Here is a 22,389-nt window from a genome sequence, read left to right on the forward strand (position 1 = left end):
TTGAGGTAAGGACTTTTACCCTTTTTAAAATTAAGAGCATGTTCGGTTTAACGTCTGAACTGTTTCTATAATATTTTACATCCATGGATTTCTACTTGTACTTCTAAATTTTGAATATTACACATTGGAATTGTTTCGGCTCAAGCTGCTTTGAAAAAATTGGTTTTCTTCTGGTCTTGAAGGTTTAAGGTCGTCTTTGACGCTCATGGGATTTTGTCCCGAAAGTTTAACTCTTGGCCCCCGAAAGTTTAACTCTTGGCCCGAGTTCATTTGGGTGGGAATTGTCCGGCCCCCACAAAGCACAGGTGGTTCCTCTAGACCGTGTCAAGGGTAGGACCTTGGAACACAGGTGGTGAAAGTTATGGATTTCAAACGGTTTAATAATTGTTATTGGATTTACGATAATGTTGGTTTTGGAATATAATTCTTTCTTACTGTTTTTTTTGGAGCTCTGTAAATTTTATAATATTGTTCTATGAATTTGTCATTTTTTCTCATTTTCTCAAAACTCAGCTTTTGCTGACGTCCTTATGTTTGGTTCGTTCCCCCACTGAAACCTGTACCTGTATATGTTTTGGGTACAATTGATAGGTACCCTTGAGATGCTGCATGGGTGCATACTGGATCCGGGGAGTAGTACGAGCGTGGAAGGATTTTGAATAAAGACTCCGTCTTAATCTATTTATAATTTTATAAGACCGTTGGATTTGAATTTTATTTATTGTTTTAGATTTTGTAAGACTTAAGTCTTCCGCTGCAACATTTTAATTTGAAAACTTTTGAGACATGTACTTTGTTTTTAAAGGTTGACTCTATATTTACCTTGCACTTGACAATTTCAGCTATGTGTGGAGTGATAGCCGTGAATTTTCCATCTTTAGTTTATTGTTTTTTGTTAGAAAATTTAGGGATGTTACACATAACATAAATATACTTTGACATTTTTCGAACATCATTTCTCTTGTTGCGTTTCTTGAAAGCCAAAAATATATTGAGAGGCATCAATCCTTTCGATTTAAGCACATCATATCTTTAAACAAAAACTATGATTATTCAATTGAATTATATGATTTGATAAATAAATCGATACGGAACAAGGGCATGAAAAAATCCAAAGTAAATGAAATCATAATTACCTCCCAAACATTCTTGTGACCAATTTGACATATTTGTCGAGTAAATCTTTTTGACTCTCTTCCTTAGAACCAAATGTGAACCCCCGCAGCCGTACGAAAAAGTAAATGTAAACTTTATAGCGGTAAATGGCACGGTACAAAGTATCATGACTAAGCAAATAATATAACTCTAGACTAACCCTTTTGGTAGGACGATGATAATAATACGGTAATAGTTTAAACCTGGATCCATACTCTCGGGATGAACATTTTCCGATTTAACACGCGATAATCATTTCGCATCCAAGACTCGATGCAACACAACGGAAGCCAAGTACCCCCGAATTCGGCAGAATGACACGAAAGGGGCGGAAGGAGAACGATTACTCCAAATATGGCAGAGCGGCACGAAAGAGGAGGAAAAACAAAGTCAAGCTAGTACGCTAAGCACCATGACAACACCTCGCATGAATACAATATTTGACGGCCGAGTCGACTAACGCTACGCATTTCACCTCCCAACAACGTCGTCGTATTTACACTACCATATGTAAACAACATAGTTTCATAGACCATTTGTGGAAAATGTGCCACACTTGAGTCAAACAACCAAATACCGTCACTTAACATATGAGTTAAACATAGGCAAGGTGTTCCAATAATAACAAGTGTCAACAGCATACATGAGCATTAGAACCAAGGTTAAGAAGCATAGTTGACAAGAAACATAAACCCCAATTTAAAACAACAAGTTTTGAGCCCGACTACAACAAGAGCCAACTTCAAATGCTCATAACTTGAGTTCTAAACATGATGATGAGATGATTACAATTTTAGGTGATAGTTTATCCTCTTATGATTCTAACGATAGGCCAAAAGCCAAAAACAAACAAAAAACAAGGGAGATATGAGCATTGAAAATGCGATAGTGTAGGAAAATTTTCACCTGATCGGGTGAAATTTAACCTGACGGCGACAAGACTCAAAACACATTTCACCGCGAGGTGAAACTTAAAGACCTCTTATAAGAGTTTCTATTATGATCTGGTTTAATTGCTATTTCTTTGTTACAAGACCCAAAACACATCTCTAAGTATTGTCTTATAGATCTCTTATAACTTATAAGAGTTTCTATTATGATTTACAATAGCAAAATTTATTTATTATTTATTATTATTAGTTATTCTTGCATAATCAATAAACGGTAAGTGTAAGTATGTATTTATCTTTTATTTTCTTTGAAATGGATATTTTAATCATATGTAAACAAATGATTAGATGTAAACATTAAAGCCTTATATATGATATTTTTTTTCATTATAACTAAGTTAATTACCTCGTTGCAACACACATATTTTCAACCTAGTTACTAGCTACTTACTAGGGTTTGTGAGGATTTTATGTGATACTATTTGAATGATTTGGTTGCTGTGCTAATTGGAAAGTTGTTGGGTGTTTTGTCTTCAATCTTATACATTTTTCCTGTTCGATGAATTGCTTGAGTGAAAGTTTATGTCTTTCATGCATTACCATTGTATTTGTGTCTTTTGAGCGAAAACCTAGACTAGTGAATAAACCGTACATGATTGATAGGGTTGATCTAATAAGAGCGAAAGCCCCGTTAATATCCCCTTAAAGGAACTCTCGGACCGAGAGTTCGTGGCTTGACCTAGACAAAACATACCCAACACCCAACTTCTACCAAATACAGTGACCCGCCTCATACCCTATTGCATAAGTGACCAGGACAACCCTAGTCTCTTCTCCATTGATGAAAATAATCTCTTTATTAGAATGCATTTAATTATTATTATTATTATTATAGTTTATTCCAAGTTCTTTCTTTTTAGTTCATCACTTATTAGTTCATTCAACAAACTCTTTGTTTAAATTAAATTATAAATTGTTTTATATTAAATTGTGGGGAAACCAACCCATTCTAGTGGTTCGATATTGACTGGTTAAAAAATTATTTGATTGGGTGTAAGGACAAAGACCCACCTCAGCCCACATAGGTGGTCATCGGCTTTTGGTGGTGGTGGTAGTGGTGGATGGTGATGAGCAAGATCAAGTTTGTCGCAGTGCTTGTTGTTAATAATTGGTGTAGATAGATATGTGTTCTCATCGGATGTTGACACTCACTCAGGGTCGTCTTTGGGTCTGTGCAGCTGCACAGGACCCCCAATCAAAGAAAAAGTAAGAATAAATAAATGAAGTATACTAAAGTTTCAATGAAAGATAGCATCTTAGTGGATAATAATTGGGTTTTTAAACACTAGATCTCAGATTTAAGACTAAATAGCCACATTTATGTACTTTTTTTGCCTTAATTTTTAAGATTTTGTTTCATGTAGGGCTCCATAACTAAAAAGGTTCGAATTACAAGATAAAGAAAAAAAAAAGTACTAGTTACCCATTAATTATACTAACATACATCTCATTTCTTTCGAAATTTATCGCTCACGATAACGAAAATAAGGAATGCCAATATTCAAGTATAAATAAAGGGTAATGTTAAATACATCCCTTAGGGCTGTATTTAAGCATTTAATATTTTCTATATAAAGTATTAACTTAGGAATTAAGAATTAGATTACACATTACTCAATGCAATTAATACAAATATTAAGGATTTATTTCCTTTTATGACTCCTTAAATACAGCCCTAAGGGCTGTATTTATCGTCTCCCATAAATAAAATGTAAAAGATGTCCATTATATTAGCCACCGTTTACAAGACACATTTAAGTAGAAGAGGGCGGAAATTTGTCATAGTTGACACATTATTTTATGAAAGTAAAGACTCTTGTGCATTTTTATCTATTTGTTTACCTTTAATTAAAATATTTTTTACAAAAATAAAATTAAAAGTAAATAAATGATTAAGACATAGGGAGTAACAACTAATTATAAGAGGGAAAGTCATCCTATAAAGATGATCGTTCACCAACAGTCCCACGAATATTGCTCGTCATGGAATCACCTTATTCATATACTTGCTTCAACATTGCATATTGTAGTAGTGTTGATTGTTGAAGGAGCCGTCCTTAAGAGTCCTGAATAACACGACGTTGATAAATATAAGAGGAGCAGTTAGTGTACATTAATCAATTACTCTCTTCGTCTAAACTTAAAACTCCTAATCGATTTTTTACCCTTTTATTAAGGGAGATATAAAACAACGGTAAGCAAATGTCTAACATGAACAACCAAATAATACGGAATAGAAACAGTAATTCTCATGTACGGCGGTTATATCCGTGCTTTTGACGAAAAGTAACCACTTTGTAGTAAATAATAACCATTTACATAAACATTGGAGAGACAGTTTTTCAATAAGTTATTGAGATACCTTTTTTGTCCCCTTTTATTTATTTTTCGTTACCCTTTTGTTGTTTAGCGTGATATAGTAATTTTATACCTATTTATATAATAAACTAGTATTGGTGCCCGGCTTCGCCCGGGCTACCTCTACTTACCATTAATTTTTTTTTCATCAAATAAAATTACTTAAGTTGCATAACCCATAAACTTATCATTAATATATTTTTCCATGACATATCCTAAAATTACGATGAAACAAATTTTGAGACAAATTCACTACTCCCGCTATTAATATTTTACTCTTATTAATGAAACAATAGTAATAACATTTCACTACTTGCTCGTAACCATTGTTACTTTCACTACTCCCGACGTAATCATTGTTCTTTGTCACTCTCTGCCGCATTAATATTGATAATATCACTACTCCCGTCGTAATTATTGTTATTTTCACTATTGTCGCATTAATATTGATTATTTCACTACTCCCGTTGTTGTTTTTACCACTTTCACTAATCTCGCTGATAATATTGTTACTTTTACTATTCAAATGATTGATTACTATCATATAACTATATCCAATGTTACTACAATTCTTTTCTTTACTGACGAAATTACTTTTACTACTTAGGCATGCAATTTTAAGAGGATTATATATTTATATAAATATATATTACATATATGCATTAAATCAAATCGAAAGAATTATGCAATATTATATATTATGGAATCTAACTTAAATTATTTATAACCTACTTATTATATTTTTGTATGTTAAATAATTAACATCTCTATTCTCTATACATCTAATAAATTATAAAGTTTAATAAAATTGCATAGATTTTAAATTTAATATATAATTTTATGATGATAATAATTAATACCATAAGTGTGCATGTTTATACTAATTAATTATTTTATTTTAAGGAAATTGACCATCTTCTAGTCTTCTATAAATATTTAGGAAAATTACCAATTATCTTCTTTCTCTTATTCTCCTTGAAATTGACCATCTTAATAATTAATTATTTTATTTGGAAATTGACCATGTTTTAGTCTCTTTCAAATGTTTAGGAAAATTACCAAACTTCTATATAATTTAATTTTAATCCAAACTATATAATATTTGCATTGAGATCCCTTAATCGGGTCCATCACACGGTGCGATTGATTTAAAACTATATAGTATAATTAATTTGTGTATCTTTTTTTAATTACATTGAAGTCCCTTGGTTTCTGGAATTAATATATAGTATTGATTGATTGATGTACTCATTTTATCTTTAATCAGGATTTATACCTATTTTATTATCTTTAATACCACTTTTTCTTAAAATTGTAAAAAACTGTATCTCAATAAACTTATTGAAAGACCGTCTCTTAGTAAACCTACTCTTACGAAATGCTAAAAAAGACGTACCCTGCTCACATAGACTCCAATGGACTGAACAAAACGTCCAATAGCTCCAGAAAAGCCAACAATAGCACCAGCAGATGGGTAAGGAGAATTGAAAGACCTAATGTTCGAGCAACCTTGCAACAAGCCATATGGACCGTATCCATTCGGAATCACATTGGTATGAATATAGATCTGTGCCAAATTCGTAAGATTTCCGTCCCCAGTATAATCGCCGTATGATCCACTTATTTGTGTTATATATTCCGCGTCTCGCAAACGTACCTACATATACATCCGTATTAGATCACAATCTATTGGAGCCAGCTATCAAGCCAGATATCCCGCATAGTGTCGGCATCTTTTTGTTATGTATGAATATATTTAGGCTGTAGTTTATTGACCATATAATGAGGGTATGAGTTGTAATCCCCGAAAAGCAGGAGCAAAGTAAGGAAAAGCTAGGAGATTGCTTTGTATAAATTATTGATCATATTTCTAGTAAACACAGCACATTCAACACAAACATCACAACTCTCTCTTATGAACATTTCTCAATTATTTACCATTGTTAAATTCTTTATGGTATCAGAGCTTCGGCTCTAGAAATCATATTTATGGCAGGCGACGAAGGTAAAACTGGGTCCTCAACGCCGCACGTCATCAAGCCCGCTTATGCTCTCTCCAATTCCGACGGTGTATCTGCCAAAATCACGCACGTGGCGTTGAAAGGCAGCAATTACGCGGAATGGGCCAAGGGAATTCGAATAGGCTTGGGGGCAAAGAGGAAGCTTGGGTTCGTCGATGGGACTTTGAAGGCACCCGAAGCAGACTCGGAGGACTTCGAGGATTGGTCCACTGCAAATTTTACGGTAATAGCGTGGATATTTAATACTATTGATTCCACAATTCGCTCGTCGATATCATATCGAGATACAGCGTACGAATTGTGGAATGATATTCGTAATCGTTTTTCTCGTAGTAATGGTATTAAGGTTTATCAATTGGAGTCGGAAATTTCTGATTGTAAACAAAAGGATAATGAGTCTGTTATGGAGTTTTATGGAAGAATTAAAAAACTTTGGGATGATGTGATAGATTATGAGGAATTGCCTTCTTGTAATTGCAATGGTCGCCGCTGCAATATCTCGGACAAGCTGCGGGTATACCGAGAGACGAGGCAAACGAGGCAGTTCTTGATGGGTCTGGTACCGTATTTTGCCACGGCTCGATCCAATGTGTTAGGTTTAACTCCCTTGCCTTCCTTGGATATTGTTTATTCACGTATGGTGCAGGAAGAGGAAGTGAGGAATGCTACGCAGGATCGCACAGGAGCAATGGCTTTTGCGGTTCAAGGCGAAGGTTCGAACAACAGACAAGGGAAACCACGAGTTCGTTGCTCGCATTGCACTAAACCAGGGCATACAGAGCCAAATTGTTGGATAAAATATGGGTATCCAGACGGGCGTGAACCACGGAGTGGTGCTGGAAAGGGAAAGAACACCACGGCCCAAACCAACGCCGTATTTGGTGAACCCGTGGTGGATGCTAACCATGTTCGACTTCACGGTAAGAACGCCATCTCTTGGATAATTGACACTGGAGCCACGACACATGTGTGCGGGGACTTGTCAATACTTGAGGATACGGTTTCTATCTCTCCTCTTGCGGTTGGTTTGCCTAATGGAGCTCGACTCAAAGCCACACATCGTGGGAGAGCTAGAATCAATGATCGTCTTGTATTGTCTAACGTTCTTTTTGTGCCGGATTTCACTTGCAATTTATTGTCTGTTTCCCAAATGATTAATTCTCAAAATTTATCTATAAGTTTCACTAACACAACTTGTGAAATTCAGGACCCTATCTTGAAGACGAGGATTGGTGAAGGTGAACTTGTTAATGGACTCTATCGCCTATTCATGGAAGTACCAAGCCGTGTTAATGCAATCAAAGGAGGAAGTGATGTCGGACTTTGGCACAAACGGTTAGGCCATCCATCCTTTAAGGCAATGGAGCATATTTCTTTTATTAGCAATTTGAAAGAATTTTTGGAGAATTATAAGCATTGTGATGTGTGTTTTCGAGCCAAACAAACTCGGTCTATTTTTCCGTTAAGTAACAATAAAGCTTCGCATTTGTTTGAACTTATACATTGTGATGTTTGGGGACCCTATGATCCGAATAAGGCTTGTGGTTCGCGATATTTTTTGTCTATTGTTGATGATTTTTCACGGGGTGTATGGGTATTTTTATTTAAAACCAAGGATGAAGTTGTTACTCTTATGAAAGAATTCTTTGCCTTAGTTTTGCGTCAATTTAATGTGAATGTTAAGCGCATACGGAGTGATAATGGTACGGAATTTAAACCATTAATTCCGTTCTTTCGTGAGCAAGGCATGATTTTCGAAACATCAATGGTAAAAACACCACAACAAAATGCAAGAGTCGAGCGGAAGCATCGACATATCCTCAATGTGGCGCGAGCTTTACGGTTTCAAAGCTCTTTGCCAACTGATTTTTGGGGAGAATGTGTGATGACCGCGGCCCATTTAATTAATCGTACACCAACTCGAGTTTTACACGGGAAAACTCCATACGAAATGATCTTTAATAAACCGGCTGACTTGAGTCTTTTACGGGTGTTTGGGTGCTTGGCTTATGCTAAGAATTTGAAACCAAAAGATAAATTCGACAGTCGGGCTCGCAAATGCGTTTTTCTTGGATACCCATTTGGTAAAAAGGGTTGGAGTTTATTTGATTTGGAGACGGGAATTTATTTCCAATCCCGTGACGTGCATTTTGTTGAAGACATCTTCCCTTTTTCTCACAATATGGATGCTGTACCGTGTCATGATTCTTTTGAGGAGAGTGAGGTGGTGGTTCACGATGAAGAACCACCCACTGTTGTCGAGAATCCGAGCCTGACAACCAGTGAGGAGTTGCCTCCTGTTGTTTTGAGTGACAATGGCGACAGAGAGCACGGGGGTTCTGATGAGGGTGACAACTCGCGTGGGGGAGAGCGCATGAGTGCAGACGACAACTCAGTAGCGAGGGGTGATGTTGTGAACACGCGGGAAACAGAGGGTGCACTTGGCCGTGGGCAGCGAGAAAAGATACCAAACAAAAATCATAAAGATTATGTTCGTTGGGATTGCATTAACACGTCCTTGGACGAGTCACCTTCCGCCAATTCCGTCTCAGGTACCCCTTATCCTCTCACTCATTTTGTTCATTATGATAAATTTTCACAACCACATCGACATTTTTTGGCTTCACTTTCTCATGACATTGAGCCCAAAAATTTCAAAGAAGCTATGGGTGATGCACGATGGCGTAAGGCTATGTTCGAAGAGATTGAGGCACTTGAGCATAATAATACTTGGACAATTTGTGACTTACCTTCCAAGAAAATAGCAATTGGTTGTATGTGGGTGTTTAAAATTAAACACAAATCTGATGGCTCTATTGAGCGATATAAAGCACGGCTCGTGGTTCTCGGAAATCATCAAGAAGCCGGAATTGATTTTACTGAAACTTTTGCACCGACAGTAAAAATGGTAACGGTACGTACTTTCTTAGCTGTTGCAACAATCAAGAAGTGGGAACTACATCAAATGGATGTGCACAATGCCTTTCTTCATGGTGATTTAACCGAAGAAGTGTATATGCGCCTGCCACCTGGGTTTAGTAAGGGATGTGAAGGTAAAGTATGTCGTCTTCGCAAGTCTTTGTACGGTCTCCGTCAAGCTCCACGATGCTGGTATGCTAAACTTGCTACGGCTTTATCTTCATATGGTTTTATTATGAGCGCTTCCGATAATTCCTTGTTTACTTTTCGTAAAAATAATGTTGAAATGCATATACTTGTGTATGTGGATGATTTAGTCATAGCTGGCAATGATTCACAAGCAATTTCCGCATTCAAGTCATATTTGAATAAGTGTTTTCATATGAAGGATTTGGGTAAGTTGAAGTATTTTTTGGGGCTTGAAGTAGCTCACAGTACCAAGGGGTTATTTCTTTGCCAACGGAAATATACACTCGATTTGTTAAACGAAACGGGTCTTCTTGGTTGTAAACCTGTTGGTACTCCAATGAATGAAAAACATCAACTCGCCCTTGCTAATGATGCTCCTCTCGAAGACGGTGGCAAATATCGACGCCTAATTGGAAAGTTGATCTACTTGACACTTACCCGGCCGGACATATCTTACTCCGTTCACATTTTAGCTCAGTTCATGCAAAAGCCCACAAATTCTCATTGGGAAGCTGCATTACGGGTCGCACGCTATTTGAAAGGGAATCCGGGTCAAGGGATCGTCTTCCGTTGTGCTAAGGATCTAGTACTTGAAGCATATTGTGATGCAGCCTATAGTAGTTGTCCTATCACGAGGCGTTCTATTACCGCTTACTTTGTTTGTCTAGGTGGTACTCCTATATCTTGGAAAACAAAGAAGCAGGCCACGGTTTCCTTGTCTTCCACTGAAGCGGAGTATCGAGCTATGGTCTCGGCTACTTGTGAAATCATTTGGTTAAAAGGCTTGCTAGAGGGCATTGGGGTGCGCATAAAGACCCCTGTCCGTCTTCATTGTGATAATCAAAGTGCTATGCATATTGCCAATAATCCGGTCTTCCATGAGCGTACAAAGCACATTGAGATTGACTGTCACTTCATTCGGACTCATATTAAGAATGGTGTTGTTTTACCATGTTATGTGCATACCCAATCTCAACTTGCCGATATACTCACAAAAGCCCTCGGACGACCGCAATTCCGTGCACTGTTAGACAAGTTGGGCATTTCCGACTCTCATGCTCCAACTTGAGAGGGGGTATTGGAGCCAGCTATCAAGCCAGATATCCCGCATAGTGTCGGCATCTTTTTGTTATGTATGAATATATTTAGGCTGTAGTTTATTGACCATATAATGAGGGTATGAGTTGTAATCCCCGAAAAGCAGGAGCAAAGTAAGGAAAAGCTAGGAGATTGCTTTGTATAAATTATTGATCATATTTCTAGTAAACACAGCACATTCAACACAAACATCACAACTCTCTCTTATGAACATTTCTCAATTATTTACCATTGTTAAATTCTTTATGATCCACTTATTTGTGTTATATATTCCGCGTCTCGCAAACGTACCTACATATACATCCGTATTAGATCACAATCACTCATAAACTGGAAAATTCTACATTGTATCCCCGAGCTTAAGACAAAGTCTTAATACAAAAATGAGAAGATTACCGAGACAGTTTGATAGGCACGACCACCATACCACACTGATTTGGATGTGCCAGATTGATAATCCACAATCTCGAAACCAATGCCATCAACAATATCCCCAGCCGAAAGAGTAAAACTTGCGATTCTATCAGTTCTATCAAGGACGAAGTTGAAGGTTGACGGTCCTTGACGACCGTATGGCCCGTATTGTGCAAAAAAATCTGCCTGAAAAATATGATACATGTATGTATTAAAAAACTATGAAAATGTAAAAGATTAGCATAAAACCATATAATTTTTTTTTTTTTTTTTTTTTTTTTTTTTTTGCATTTAATAGTTAAAACAAATCACAAAAATGTTGATTTGATAATTAAACATGTCTTAACCACATAATCCTATCAACAGACTTGTCTTATATACCCAGCTAGGGTGATATCTGACCCGCGTTAATATTAAAACGTTTTAAGGGAGACTAACTGAATCATAAAAAGCATACGACATTGCAACCAAGCTAGTTATTTAATTAAGCGTACATTCGTCGATTCCATTTTCTTCAACCGATAAAATTTAGCTTGATTTGCTTAGTAGTTTGATTGATGAATGTATAACAATGATAATATATGGAGTACTTATAGTAAGAAAATATAGGTTCGTCTCAAATGTGATTGAGAACAAATTATGTCCTCCACTTACATTATTAACGTATCTTACAATATCATAATCATAATAATGAGTATATTTTCCAATCTTCATCCACCATCTCCTCTTGAGTCATAAACCCACAAAACACCGCGAAGTATATTATTTTTGCGTTAATGTCCATTCATATTATCCCATTATGCAAGTAAAATAAGAATATTAAGTAGGTTTTTGAGAGAAAAAGGTTGAAGAGAAGATGAAAATATCCATTCACAATTTCATATCCATTCCCATTATGTAACTATCTAGTTATTTATTGTTATGAGTAGGTCTCTTGTGAAACCGTTTTGACTTATATACCAAGGGATTGAAGACGATAATTATACTCGTTTTAACTCTTATTATCTCATACTCCCTCCATTCAACATTTATCACCCCATTTCAATATAATACCTCACATATAATGGAGAAATGGAGTGATAATTGTTGAATGGAGGGAGTACCTACTAAAAAAATAGACGAACTCACAAATTTTCCCTCCAAAAATCATCTTTTTGTAAAAGGAAGTTATTGATAATTTAATTGTATTCACTAAATAAAAAATTAATAACTATTATGTATTTCAATAAATTTTTCTTTTCATTAAATTAATCTTATCATCAAATTTTATAATTTTCACTAAACACTAAGAAATCATTAGATTTGTGGTATAAAAAATATTTATAAAAAGTTTACCTTTCAGCACATTACTCAATTTTCTTGGATTAATTTTCAGTTTTAATTTTTTGTTTTTCGAAACAAAATACAATAACGAGAAAAATAAACAATTAATGAGACACCACTATTATTTTACAGTTCAGTTTTACTCAATTTTCTTGAATAATTTTACAGTTCAATTTTTTTTTCTCTTATCAAAATATAATGACGTGAATACGAAAAATTAATGAGGTGTTAATGTAGAATGATTAAGTAATAACAAAACTTTATAAATACCGCGTATTCATTGCGCGAGATCTAAACTAGTTATACATCATTTTCGTAATATATGAGTCAATAATTTTGAATTACGATTTGAGACTTTTTCAACATTACTTTAAGTACTTATGCAGCGTATATATAAATATGTTGGAAAAGTGTTGCTTTAAAAGAAGCTTTTATTATCCTACATTTGTAGAATTGGAATTACTTTTTGAAAGAATATTGAGAAGATATTGTGAAGATATTGTATAATATGATATAATCTCCATATATTGTATTTGTGGTACATAGGATAATTGTTAGAGGTAGTTTACCTAAGTTAGAAGATTCGAGATCATACGAACATTGTATATATGTAACCTCTAGCCTATTGTTGAATGCAAGCAAATACATTGCCTTCACTGCCTCCTCTGTTTTCTCTATTTTACATGGTATCGTGAGCAGTTTCGATCCAAAGTTTTTTAATATGCCAGGAGAAGGCGATAAAAACACAAAGAAAAACAATAACAATGAAAAACCACAAGTTATACCCATGAGTTCACCATTATACCTACACCCATCCGATAACCCCAACCTTATGCTCACACAAATCATATTCAATGGAGATAGTTATGATTTGTGGGCGGATGCCGTTAGAAACGGACTTGATGCAAAGAATAAGTTGGCTTTTGTCGAAGGAAAGGTCGGAAAACCAGATGAGGTGGAAGGAGGTGACAATCTCGAGTCAGTTGCGTGACGTCAATGCAACGCAATGCTTAAGTCATGGCTGAGAAACGTAATCGACCCAAAATTACACGCAAGCATTGCGTTTAACGTGACCATTGCAGAAATATTGGAAGAATTAAGGGATCGATACTCAGCAGGAAACGCACCAATGGTTCATCAATTAAAGGCCGAACTCAACGAGGTGCAAGCAAGGTAGACAAACGGTGGTAGAATATTACACCCACCTAAAGACTATTTGGGATGAACTCGAAAATTACAGCCGGGTTTCCAAGTGTACTTACGGTGCCGCAGCGATGTTAGCCAAAGAACGCGAGGAGGAGAAGGTCCATCAATTTCTAATGGGTCTTGACAGCGCACTATATGGTAACATTCGTTCTCATCTATTGATAGAGGATCCCATTACCTCGCTTACAAGGGCATACTCCTAATTCTGAGGGAGGAGAGGCACGCAGCAATGACGAAGGTGAAGGAAGAGCAGAATGAAGCGGCAATGGCTACAAAATAGTATGCACCAGGACGGGGAAGAGGATTCATGCAAAGGGCAGAGACAGACAAAATAAACACGGTTCCACAGTGTGACCATTGTGGAAAATTCTATCATACAGAAGAAATATGTTATGATAAACATGGATACGAAGTCATAAAAGCAAGAGGCAGAGGACGTGGCCGTTGAGGTGCAGGGAATGGACGAGGTACTTCTACCCGTGGAGGAGGACAAACAGGTGGATGTGGACAGCAGAACTCATTCCACGCTAATGCAGTCAACAACACGTCAAAAGAAGGAGACGGTCAGAATCAGAATTACCCCTTTACTAGTGAAGAAATTGAGCGCCTTCGTAGCTTGGTAATGACGAGCAATGAAGGTAGCGAAAAACTTTCAGGTATAAGTACTCGTGTAACTGTTGAATGGATGATTGATAGTGGGGCATCCCACCGCATGACGGGACGAAGTGGGTGTTTGCAAAGGATTCGAACGGAGGGTAAATCGATGGTTGGATTACCCCACGGTCGAAATATTGAAGCAAAAGAGCACGGAGAAATCGTGTTGGGCACTAATTTTGTGCTCAAGGATGTTCTTTATGTTCCTTCATTAACATGCGATTTAATTTCCGTTGAACAATTAATACGAGAGAACAATTGTGTAGTAACGTTTACCCTGACTATTGTATTGTACAGGACCGGGCTATAAAGACGGAGATTGGACGGGGTGAGCAGCGTGATGGGGTTTATTATTTTCGATCGAGCAAAGGAAGTGTTGTAGCAGGGGCTTCTCGAATACCGGAAACTCGTCTATAGCATAAGAGACTCGGGCACCCATCAAGTAGCATTCTTTCCCAATTTTCCTCATTAGTCGGTACCCATTTATCTTGAAATTCTAGTCAAGTTTGTGATCCTTGTTGTAGGGCAAAACAAACTCGTTCTCCTTTTAAGATTAATAATAAAAGATGTGGTGTTTTGTTTGGTTTAATTCATTGCGATATTTTGGGAAAATATAGTACTCCCAGCTTATCCCGATCACATTATTTCTTAACCATTGTTGACGATCACAGTAGGGGAATTTGGGTATATCTCATGAAAGAAAAAAGTGAAGCATGTGATTTATTAAAGGTTTTTTGTCAAATGGTTAAAACACAATTTGATAAAAAGGTTAAAATTGTGCAAAGCGATAATGGAACGAAATTTTTATCTGGGAATATGAGAAATTATTATGAAGAAAATGGAATTATTTTTCAGACCAGTAACACACCGACACACCACAACAAAATGGGCGAGTAGAAAGAAAACATCGTCACATCCTTGAGAAAGCACGAGCTCTACGTTTTCAAGCCGACTTACCTATTTATTTCTGGGGGAGGAATGCGTCTTAACCTCAGCCTATTTAATTAATATGACACCAATGCCCCTACTCCAAAATCGAACCCCATATGAGTTACTGTATAATGAAAAACCAAAATTAGACGGTCTTAAGGTTTTTGGAGGTCTTTGTTATGCCCATAATAAAGACAAGTCACGGGACAAATTTGGGGAACGGGGTAGCGTTGCGTTTTCTTAGGGTACCCTCATAGTAAAAAGGGGTGGAAAGTTTACGATTTAAAGGAGAAGAAATTGTTTGTATCCCGCGAAGTAACCTTTTTCGAGGACATTTTACCCTTTTTGATGCCAGACAAAGATAACCAACCCATCGAAAATACTCATACTACACCCAATGTCGACGATGCTTCTAACCAGTATGAGAATGAAGATGTAAATGAAGAAGATTTTCTGGTCGAAAGGGGGAGCAGCGATAGGGTTGCAGGAGAGCCTCGAATTGTCATCGAGGCAGATAGAGCTGAGAATGATGAAGTGGATGAGGAACGAGATGACGAAGATGAGGAGGACATGGCTGAAACAGTTGTGAATGATGCAAGGGAAGAACGGCTTGGCAGAGGAGCAAGGGAGAAATTCGAGCCCTCATGGAAAAAAGGATTATGTATGCAAGTCGACAAAAATAATAAAACCCATTGGCAATGCACACCACGACCAGTCGAAGTCCAAATGGCCAGGTACTCGTTATCCTCTAGTCAATTACGTCTCTACAAATTGTTTCTCTAACTCTCATAGGTTGTTCCTAGCAAAGATGATGAGGTTAGGGAACCGCAACATTATTTCGAAGCTGCCAGGATTCGAAATGGAGAGATGCAATGAAGAAGGAAATTGACGCACTTGAAAAAAATGGAACATGGAAAATTGTGCCTTTGCCGGAAAATAAAAGACCTATCGGTTGCAAATGGGTCTACAAGATCAAGCATAAAGCCGATGGAACCATAGAGCGATATAAGGCGAGACTTGTGGCTCAAGGGTTCACACAAATTGAAGGTGTCGATTACCATGAAACGTATGCTCCAGTTGCGAAAATGACAAGCGTGCGATGTGTGTTGGCTGTGGCAGTTGCTAAGAAATAGATCATCGAGCAATTGGACGTGAATAATGCGTTATTGTATGGTGAATTGGACGAAGAATTTTATATGAGGATACCACAAGGCTTCGAAAGGAAGGGTGAGAATAAGGTATGCAAGTTATTAAAGTCATTATATGGTTTAAAGCAAGCATCCCGGAATTGGTTCTCTAAGATGACGGAATCCTTAAAGGGGTACGGTTTTGTTCAATCATTAGCCGATTATTCGCTATTTACCTATAACAAGAACGGAGTTTTCATTGGTGTTTTGGTATATGTTGACGATATGATAGTCGTTAGCAACAATGGCGAGGCGTGTGGTTCGTTTAAGCGCTTTCTTGACAAGAGTTTCGGCATCAAGGATTTAGGGCGCCTAAAATACTTCTTGGGGATCGAAGTAGCGCATGGCCAGAAAGGATTGTTCTTGAACCAGAGTAAATATGCGCTCGGAATTATAGAAGAAGCAGGTTTGAAGGATGCGCGACCAGTTTACACGCCAATTCAACAACACCACCGATTGGCATTGGCTAATGGTTATGTGTTAAAAGATGTAATGAAGTATCGCAGGTTAATCGGAAGGTTAGTTTATCTCACTATCACAAGGCCTGACTTAGTGTATGCAGTACACTTTTTATCTCAGTTTGTCAACGAGCCGAGGAAGAAGCATTGGGATGCGGCTTTGAGAGTTGTACGGTATATTAAATTGAATCCGGACAAAGGCATCATCATGAGGAAATATTCGGATTTGAAAATACGGGGATATTGTGATTCCGATTATGCAAGCTGTCCTTTAACGAGACGATCTTTGAGTGGCTATTTCGTGTCTCTTGGACAATCACCCGTATCTTGGCGTGCTAAGAAGCAAGCGACAGTGGCAAAATCCAAGGCGTAAGTAGAGTACCGTGCCATGGCAGGAGCAACAAGCGAATTAATTTGGCTTAAGTCCTTTCTTGCTTCGTTAGGAATATTTCATTCATAATCTATGAGTCTGTATTGCGATAATCAATCGTCACTTCACATTGCCAAGAATCCGGTTTTTCACGATCGCATAAAGCACATTGAAATTGATTGCCATTTCATTCGACAACATTCTATCAACAAGACTATTCACACATTACACGTCCGAAGTAAGGAGCAAATTGCAGACTTATTTACCAAGGCACTCGGAGGTGAAGCGTATGATCATTTGCAGTTCAAGTTGGGACTTGGTTTACCAAGTGGTCCAACTTGAGGGGGAGTGAAAGAATATTGAGAAGATATTGTGAAAATATTGTATAATATGATATAATCTCCGTATATTGTATTTGTGGTGCATAGGATAATTCTTAGAGGTAGTTTACCTAAGTTAGAAGATTCGAGATCATACGAACATTGTATATATGTAACCTCTAGCCTATCTTTGAATGCAAGCAAATACATTGCGTTCACTGCCTCCTCTGTTTTCTCTATTTTACACTTTTTCACATACGAATTTTACTCTTTCACATACACTTTTTCATTAATTTTCCGTATCATACGCTTTTCCGTAAACCTAAACAAATTAAGTTTCCTATGTACTTTTTCCCCTCAAAGTCGAATCTAATTGCTCTAAAAACTTGAACACTGAATTATAGTTATCTAATTAGTAAGTAATTTAGCTGTTTAGCAATTATTTATATGTTCTATTCAAATTATTAGGGTTAATTATCAAAGCTGAGAACGGATTAAAATACGCCTTTTAGGAGAATTCAATTATGAAAAGAGCATATGGCGACTGGCGCATTTTGGAAGAGAACAGCTAGAGAACATCTTGGCCAGTTAGTCATTTGTTGCTTACAAAGAATAAAATACAGGCGTGTATGTAGTTGTCTTAAGAAATACGGCAATACTGCAAATAAATGTAGGATATGAACCTTATTCCTGGACTCTAGTCTACGTTCCACCTATTCCACATATGGCACTATAAAGTTATGCAATAACCTCGAGTAAGTGAATGGAGTGGTAGGTGTAACACCCACGATGTTTAAGGACCTTTTTGACCGACCCTCTAACCATGGAAGACCCTAAGAGGGGATAGGTGAGAGGCTAAGTGAAGATAAGTATCTTACGAAAGTGGTTGCTCGATCTAATAGAGACTACTCGGCCGAGTTGTGTGAATACTCGACCGAGTAGGGCTGATTCGGCCGAGTATGAGAGTACCCGACCGAGTATAGCTGCTGTTGGCGCGTTATTATAAAACGCAAGTTCGCAAGTCTTATTTTATTTTCGACGGTTCTTTTTCACTCTAACCCTAATTTATCTCTCTCTCACCTATCACCCACCTCTCCTTACACTTTCATATAGCCTAGACTTTAACCATGGCAGGGACGGGTTTACATATGAAGGATGCGTACAAGGATGTCGTCTCTATCACCGTCGGTCCGCGTCACTAGGTAAGTCGCTGTTTTGTTGTCTGTTTCAGTAGGCTTTTGGGGTAGTCTTATAATAGGATATGGTTACTATTGTAGGATGCGTCTCGGAGTCTTGCTTGGCTATTTATGGATGCATTTTCATGGTTGGCGATAAGGTAGGGTTTCCCTACTCAGTTTATTGTTTAACTGAATTAAGATGTGTGTTGTGATTGATTGATTCGATTGATATTGTTGATTGATTGTTGTTGGTGGATTGGAGTATGGGTGTTGGAGTTGTGATGGCTATTGATGATGTTCGCGAGGTGCGTCCTCGGCTGAGTGGAGTCAATTGCGGGAGTGACTTCACACCCTAGTTTTGCCCTCTGTGGAACCCGCCACAGGAGCGGATGTGCACATTAATGGACAGGCTTATCGCTCATTGATGAGCGAGGCTTAGGTGGGGATTGACTGCGGTCCTCCACTGGCGGCGAGGATTACTTGTTGCAATGGGTAATCTGGCAGGGCTACACACTTTGGTGTGTAGTCGGTTATTGTGTGAGAATGAGAGACTGGAGGTGGATGTTGATCAGCTGTTTGATTGCTCTTGTATTTGTCTTACTTTGGTTAATCAGTAATTGACCCCGTGTTGTGTTTTCAAAACTGTGGTGATCCATTCGGGGATGGTGAACAGTTGGTTTAGCAGGTACAGTTGGTCTGTTTACTGATGGGCTTGGAGGGAAATCGAGTCACCACGCTACCGGAGTAGAAGTCCCGACGCATGAGCTTAATAGTTGTCATAGCTAGCACCTTGTATTCCGTTACATTGTTTTGTGTTGTAAAGACTTAAAGTATTATAATATAAATGTTCTTTTATTGTTTATTTGATCTACTAGCTACCTCGGGTGATCGAGATGGTAACACCTTTATACACTGGGATGGTCCTTGGTAAGGCATCTTGGTGTGCGGGGGTGTTACTGTAGGCAGGAGAACGGATCGACCAGAGTAGGATTAGATGGAGTGGTTGCGATGGAGGTGAAGGGAAGGGACATGAAAAAAATAAATCAATTGAGTAGGAAGAAAATGTCAAAGTTATAATTGTAAAAGGCGTATGTGAAAGAGTAAAATGCGTATGTGAAAAAGCACGACCCGATAGAATAAGCTAGGAAGTTGTGGTTTATAAGTGACTACTTGTATAATACTACTTGATGTGTAGTAGTGAAGGAACTGCATCACCTTGCGCGCACCGGGCACGGGATCAACTGGCCTTTGGTAGAACATCCGCGGTACGGGCCAACTGTTTATCGATTTCATTAATAGAATTCAATTATGTTTTGTTTAATCGAATTAAATTAGGGTTTTTTAATTGATTTTGACGTTCATCAATTGATTGATCTATTATCATTATTTGAATCGGGGTGATGAATTTGATTAATATAATTAAATTAGGTTTTTGATTAATTGAATTATATTAGGGTTCATTGATTTACACGAATTGATTTAATCAATTTTGATTACTCAATTTCGATAAAAATTTGACAATTTTTTAATCAGACGCAAACAGATTTTGATTAAAGGATTGGTTAATCATTTAATATAAATAACAAATTAAATTAAAACAAAATAATAAAAATGGTTTAACTAATAAATGAAACTAGTTTTTGAACCCGTGCATTAAACGAAAAGTATTGTTAAAAGTAAAAACTTAAGTATTTAGTGATTTAGTAAATAATAAATTTTAGAAAAAATTTCTTTGTCTACCCGTACACTTTTGATAAGTTTATATTGTTTAATTTTATTCGAAGTACTCTATTTTTTTTATCTCAACGTTTTAACTTATAAGAGGTGACAGCTGAAAAGTGGATATAAAATTATTGTAAGATTTCATAACTTGTTTATTATGCAATATACATTTAATTTTACCCATTGTTGTAAACGTTTTACCATATTAAACATTTGTTTATTTTTCTCTCAATTCTCTTCTGTCTCTCTTATTCGTCTATCACCCACCATCGTCTGGCCTGGAAGTAGCGTTCGCCATCCATGACCGACTATCTCAAGACTCGGCAGCAGATCCTCCATCGCAATGGTCACCACACTTAATTAACACCTCGGACCAGACCTCCATCTCAACCCTTATCTCAGGAGCCCCACGGCTAGCCACCACCTTGCAATCCATATCCTACGTCCTCTAACTAGACCTGGGAAAAGAAACCCGACCTGATTGACCCGACCCGAAAAGACTGACCCGAGACCCGAAGTGACCCGAACTACATCACCCGAATGTGACCCGACCCGAACCGAACATGCCCCGAGCTTTATTGACCCGAACTGGCCTGACCAGAAAATGACCCGATCCGAAACCACCAAACTCGAAAATGACCCGACAAAATATAACTCTAATTGAACCGAGAAGACTTGAAATGACAATTTCTCTATTATTCATTGATCCGACCCGAAACAGCCCGACCCGCTTGACCCGGAACTAACCCGACCAACAAACCCGAAACAGACCTGAAACCCGAAATGACCCGTCCCGACCCGAGTTAACCCGAAATCAATGAGAAACCCGAACTGACCCGATCCGAACCCGACCCGTTGACCCGTTTTGCCAGGTCTACCTCCAACTACTCTACCTCCTCTTGCATCCATCATTCATTACCTCATGTACCTTCAACATAACCACCATCCCAGTTCTAGTCATGCACAACCCATTACCCTCCTCGTAACCATATATGACTCCCCACCACATCATTACCCACCCATCGCGACCCCTCCCCTATCACGACCTCCCACCATCAACTTCGCCCATTCATTCGTCTTTCAATTCGCCAAATACTAATTTTTTTTCTTTTGTTTATTATCATGTTAATTAACACTTGCCTCTCAATAATGTAAATAATTTTGTCATGCAATACAGTTAATTTGAGATAATTTAAAATGAGAGATTGAACAATAAAATTAAAGTGGATAAAGTAGTTTTTTCGCTAACATCTTATTTACTAATTAATTACCTTTTAGAGTCATAATATGAATTAGTTATTAGATAAGTTTTAGAAGTCACTTCATCTTATATAAATTGTAAATAATACTAAGTCGAGCCTATAAAGACCCAAACAAACAGAAATTCTGAACTACTTTTATAAAGTATTTAAAATTATCTAACATTATGGCTTCGTTATATAATGACCGCAACTCAACTCAAACTCGTAAAATATCAGGAAAAATAGACCGAATAATGAATTGGTGAGTCAAACCAAGCAAAACCCGACACAAATTCGAGATTACCCAACCCAATAATGACACAAACCAGAAATGAATCTTATAATGACTTGATCTAACAATGATCTGACCCAACCAAAACATGACCAAAGCAGACATATCTATCTAAATGACCCTGGGCCGGCCGATCCGAGTTAAAAATTAACCTGAATAACTCAACGCGGACATATATCATTTACAGATATGAACAGAAATGTCAACATCTAACCATACCTGACTCAAGCGACCCGATTCCACGTCTAGCATGGTAGGCTGTTACGGTGTAGTTGCTTACTTGTTTATGTTAATAGCATACTATAAGGGTAATAGTAATGGTTGAAGTTACATTCTAAACTTCTTTTATTATATAGAACAATGGCAGGGCAGCGGAATTTTAATTTACGCCTCAAGAGCGTGAG

General features: G+C 37.4%; 1 protein-coding gene across 1 annotated transcript; it reads left to right on the forward strand.

The window, feature by feature from the left end:
- The first annotated feature begins 6,339 nt into the window (after positions 1-6,339).
- On the forward strand, positions 6,340-8,047 carry LOC141647308 (uncharacterized). Its single transcript, XM_074455440.1, has 2 exons — positions 6,340-7,404; positions 7,692-8,047. The coding sequence occupies exons 1-2, from the start codon at positions 6,453-6,455 to the stop codon at positions 7,718-7,720; spliced, it is 981 nt and encodes a 326-aa protein (XP_074311541.1). The 5' UTR covers positions 6,340-6,452; the 3' UTR covers positions 7,721-8,047.
- Positions 8,048-22,389: the final 14,342 nt, after the last annotated feature.

Source organism: Silene latifolia, chromosome 3 (genome assembly GCF_048544455.1).
Source record: "Silene latifolia isolate original U9 population chromosome 3, ASM4854445v1, whole genome shotgun sequence".
In the NCBI taxonomy this organism is placed as follows: Eukaryota; Viridiplantae; Streptophyta; class Magnoliopsida; order Caryophyllales; family Caryophyllaceae; genus Silene; species Silene latifolia.

What these genes read in the sequence shown, in the direction of transcription:
- LOC141647308 (XM_074455440.1), top strand. Translation starts at nt 6,453, where the DNA reads ATGGCAGGCGACGAAGGTAAAACTGGGTCCTCAACGCCGCACGTCATC. An exon ending in TAACCATGTTCGACTTCACG is followed by an intron (nt 7,405 to 7,691) that starts GTAAGAACGCCA and finishes TGTGAAATTCAG; the next exon opens with GACCCTATCTTGAAGACGAG.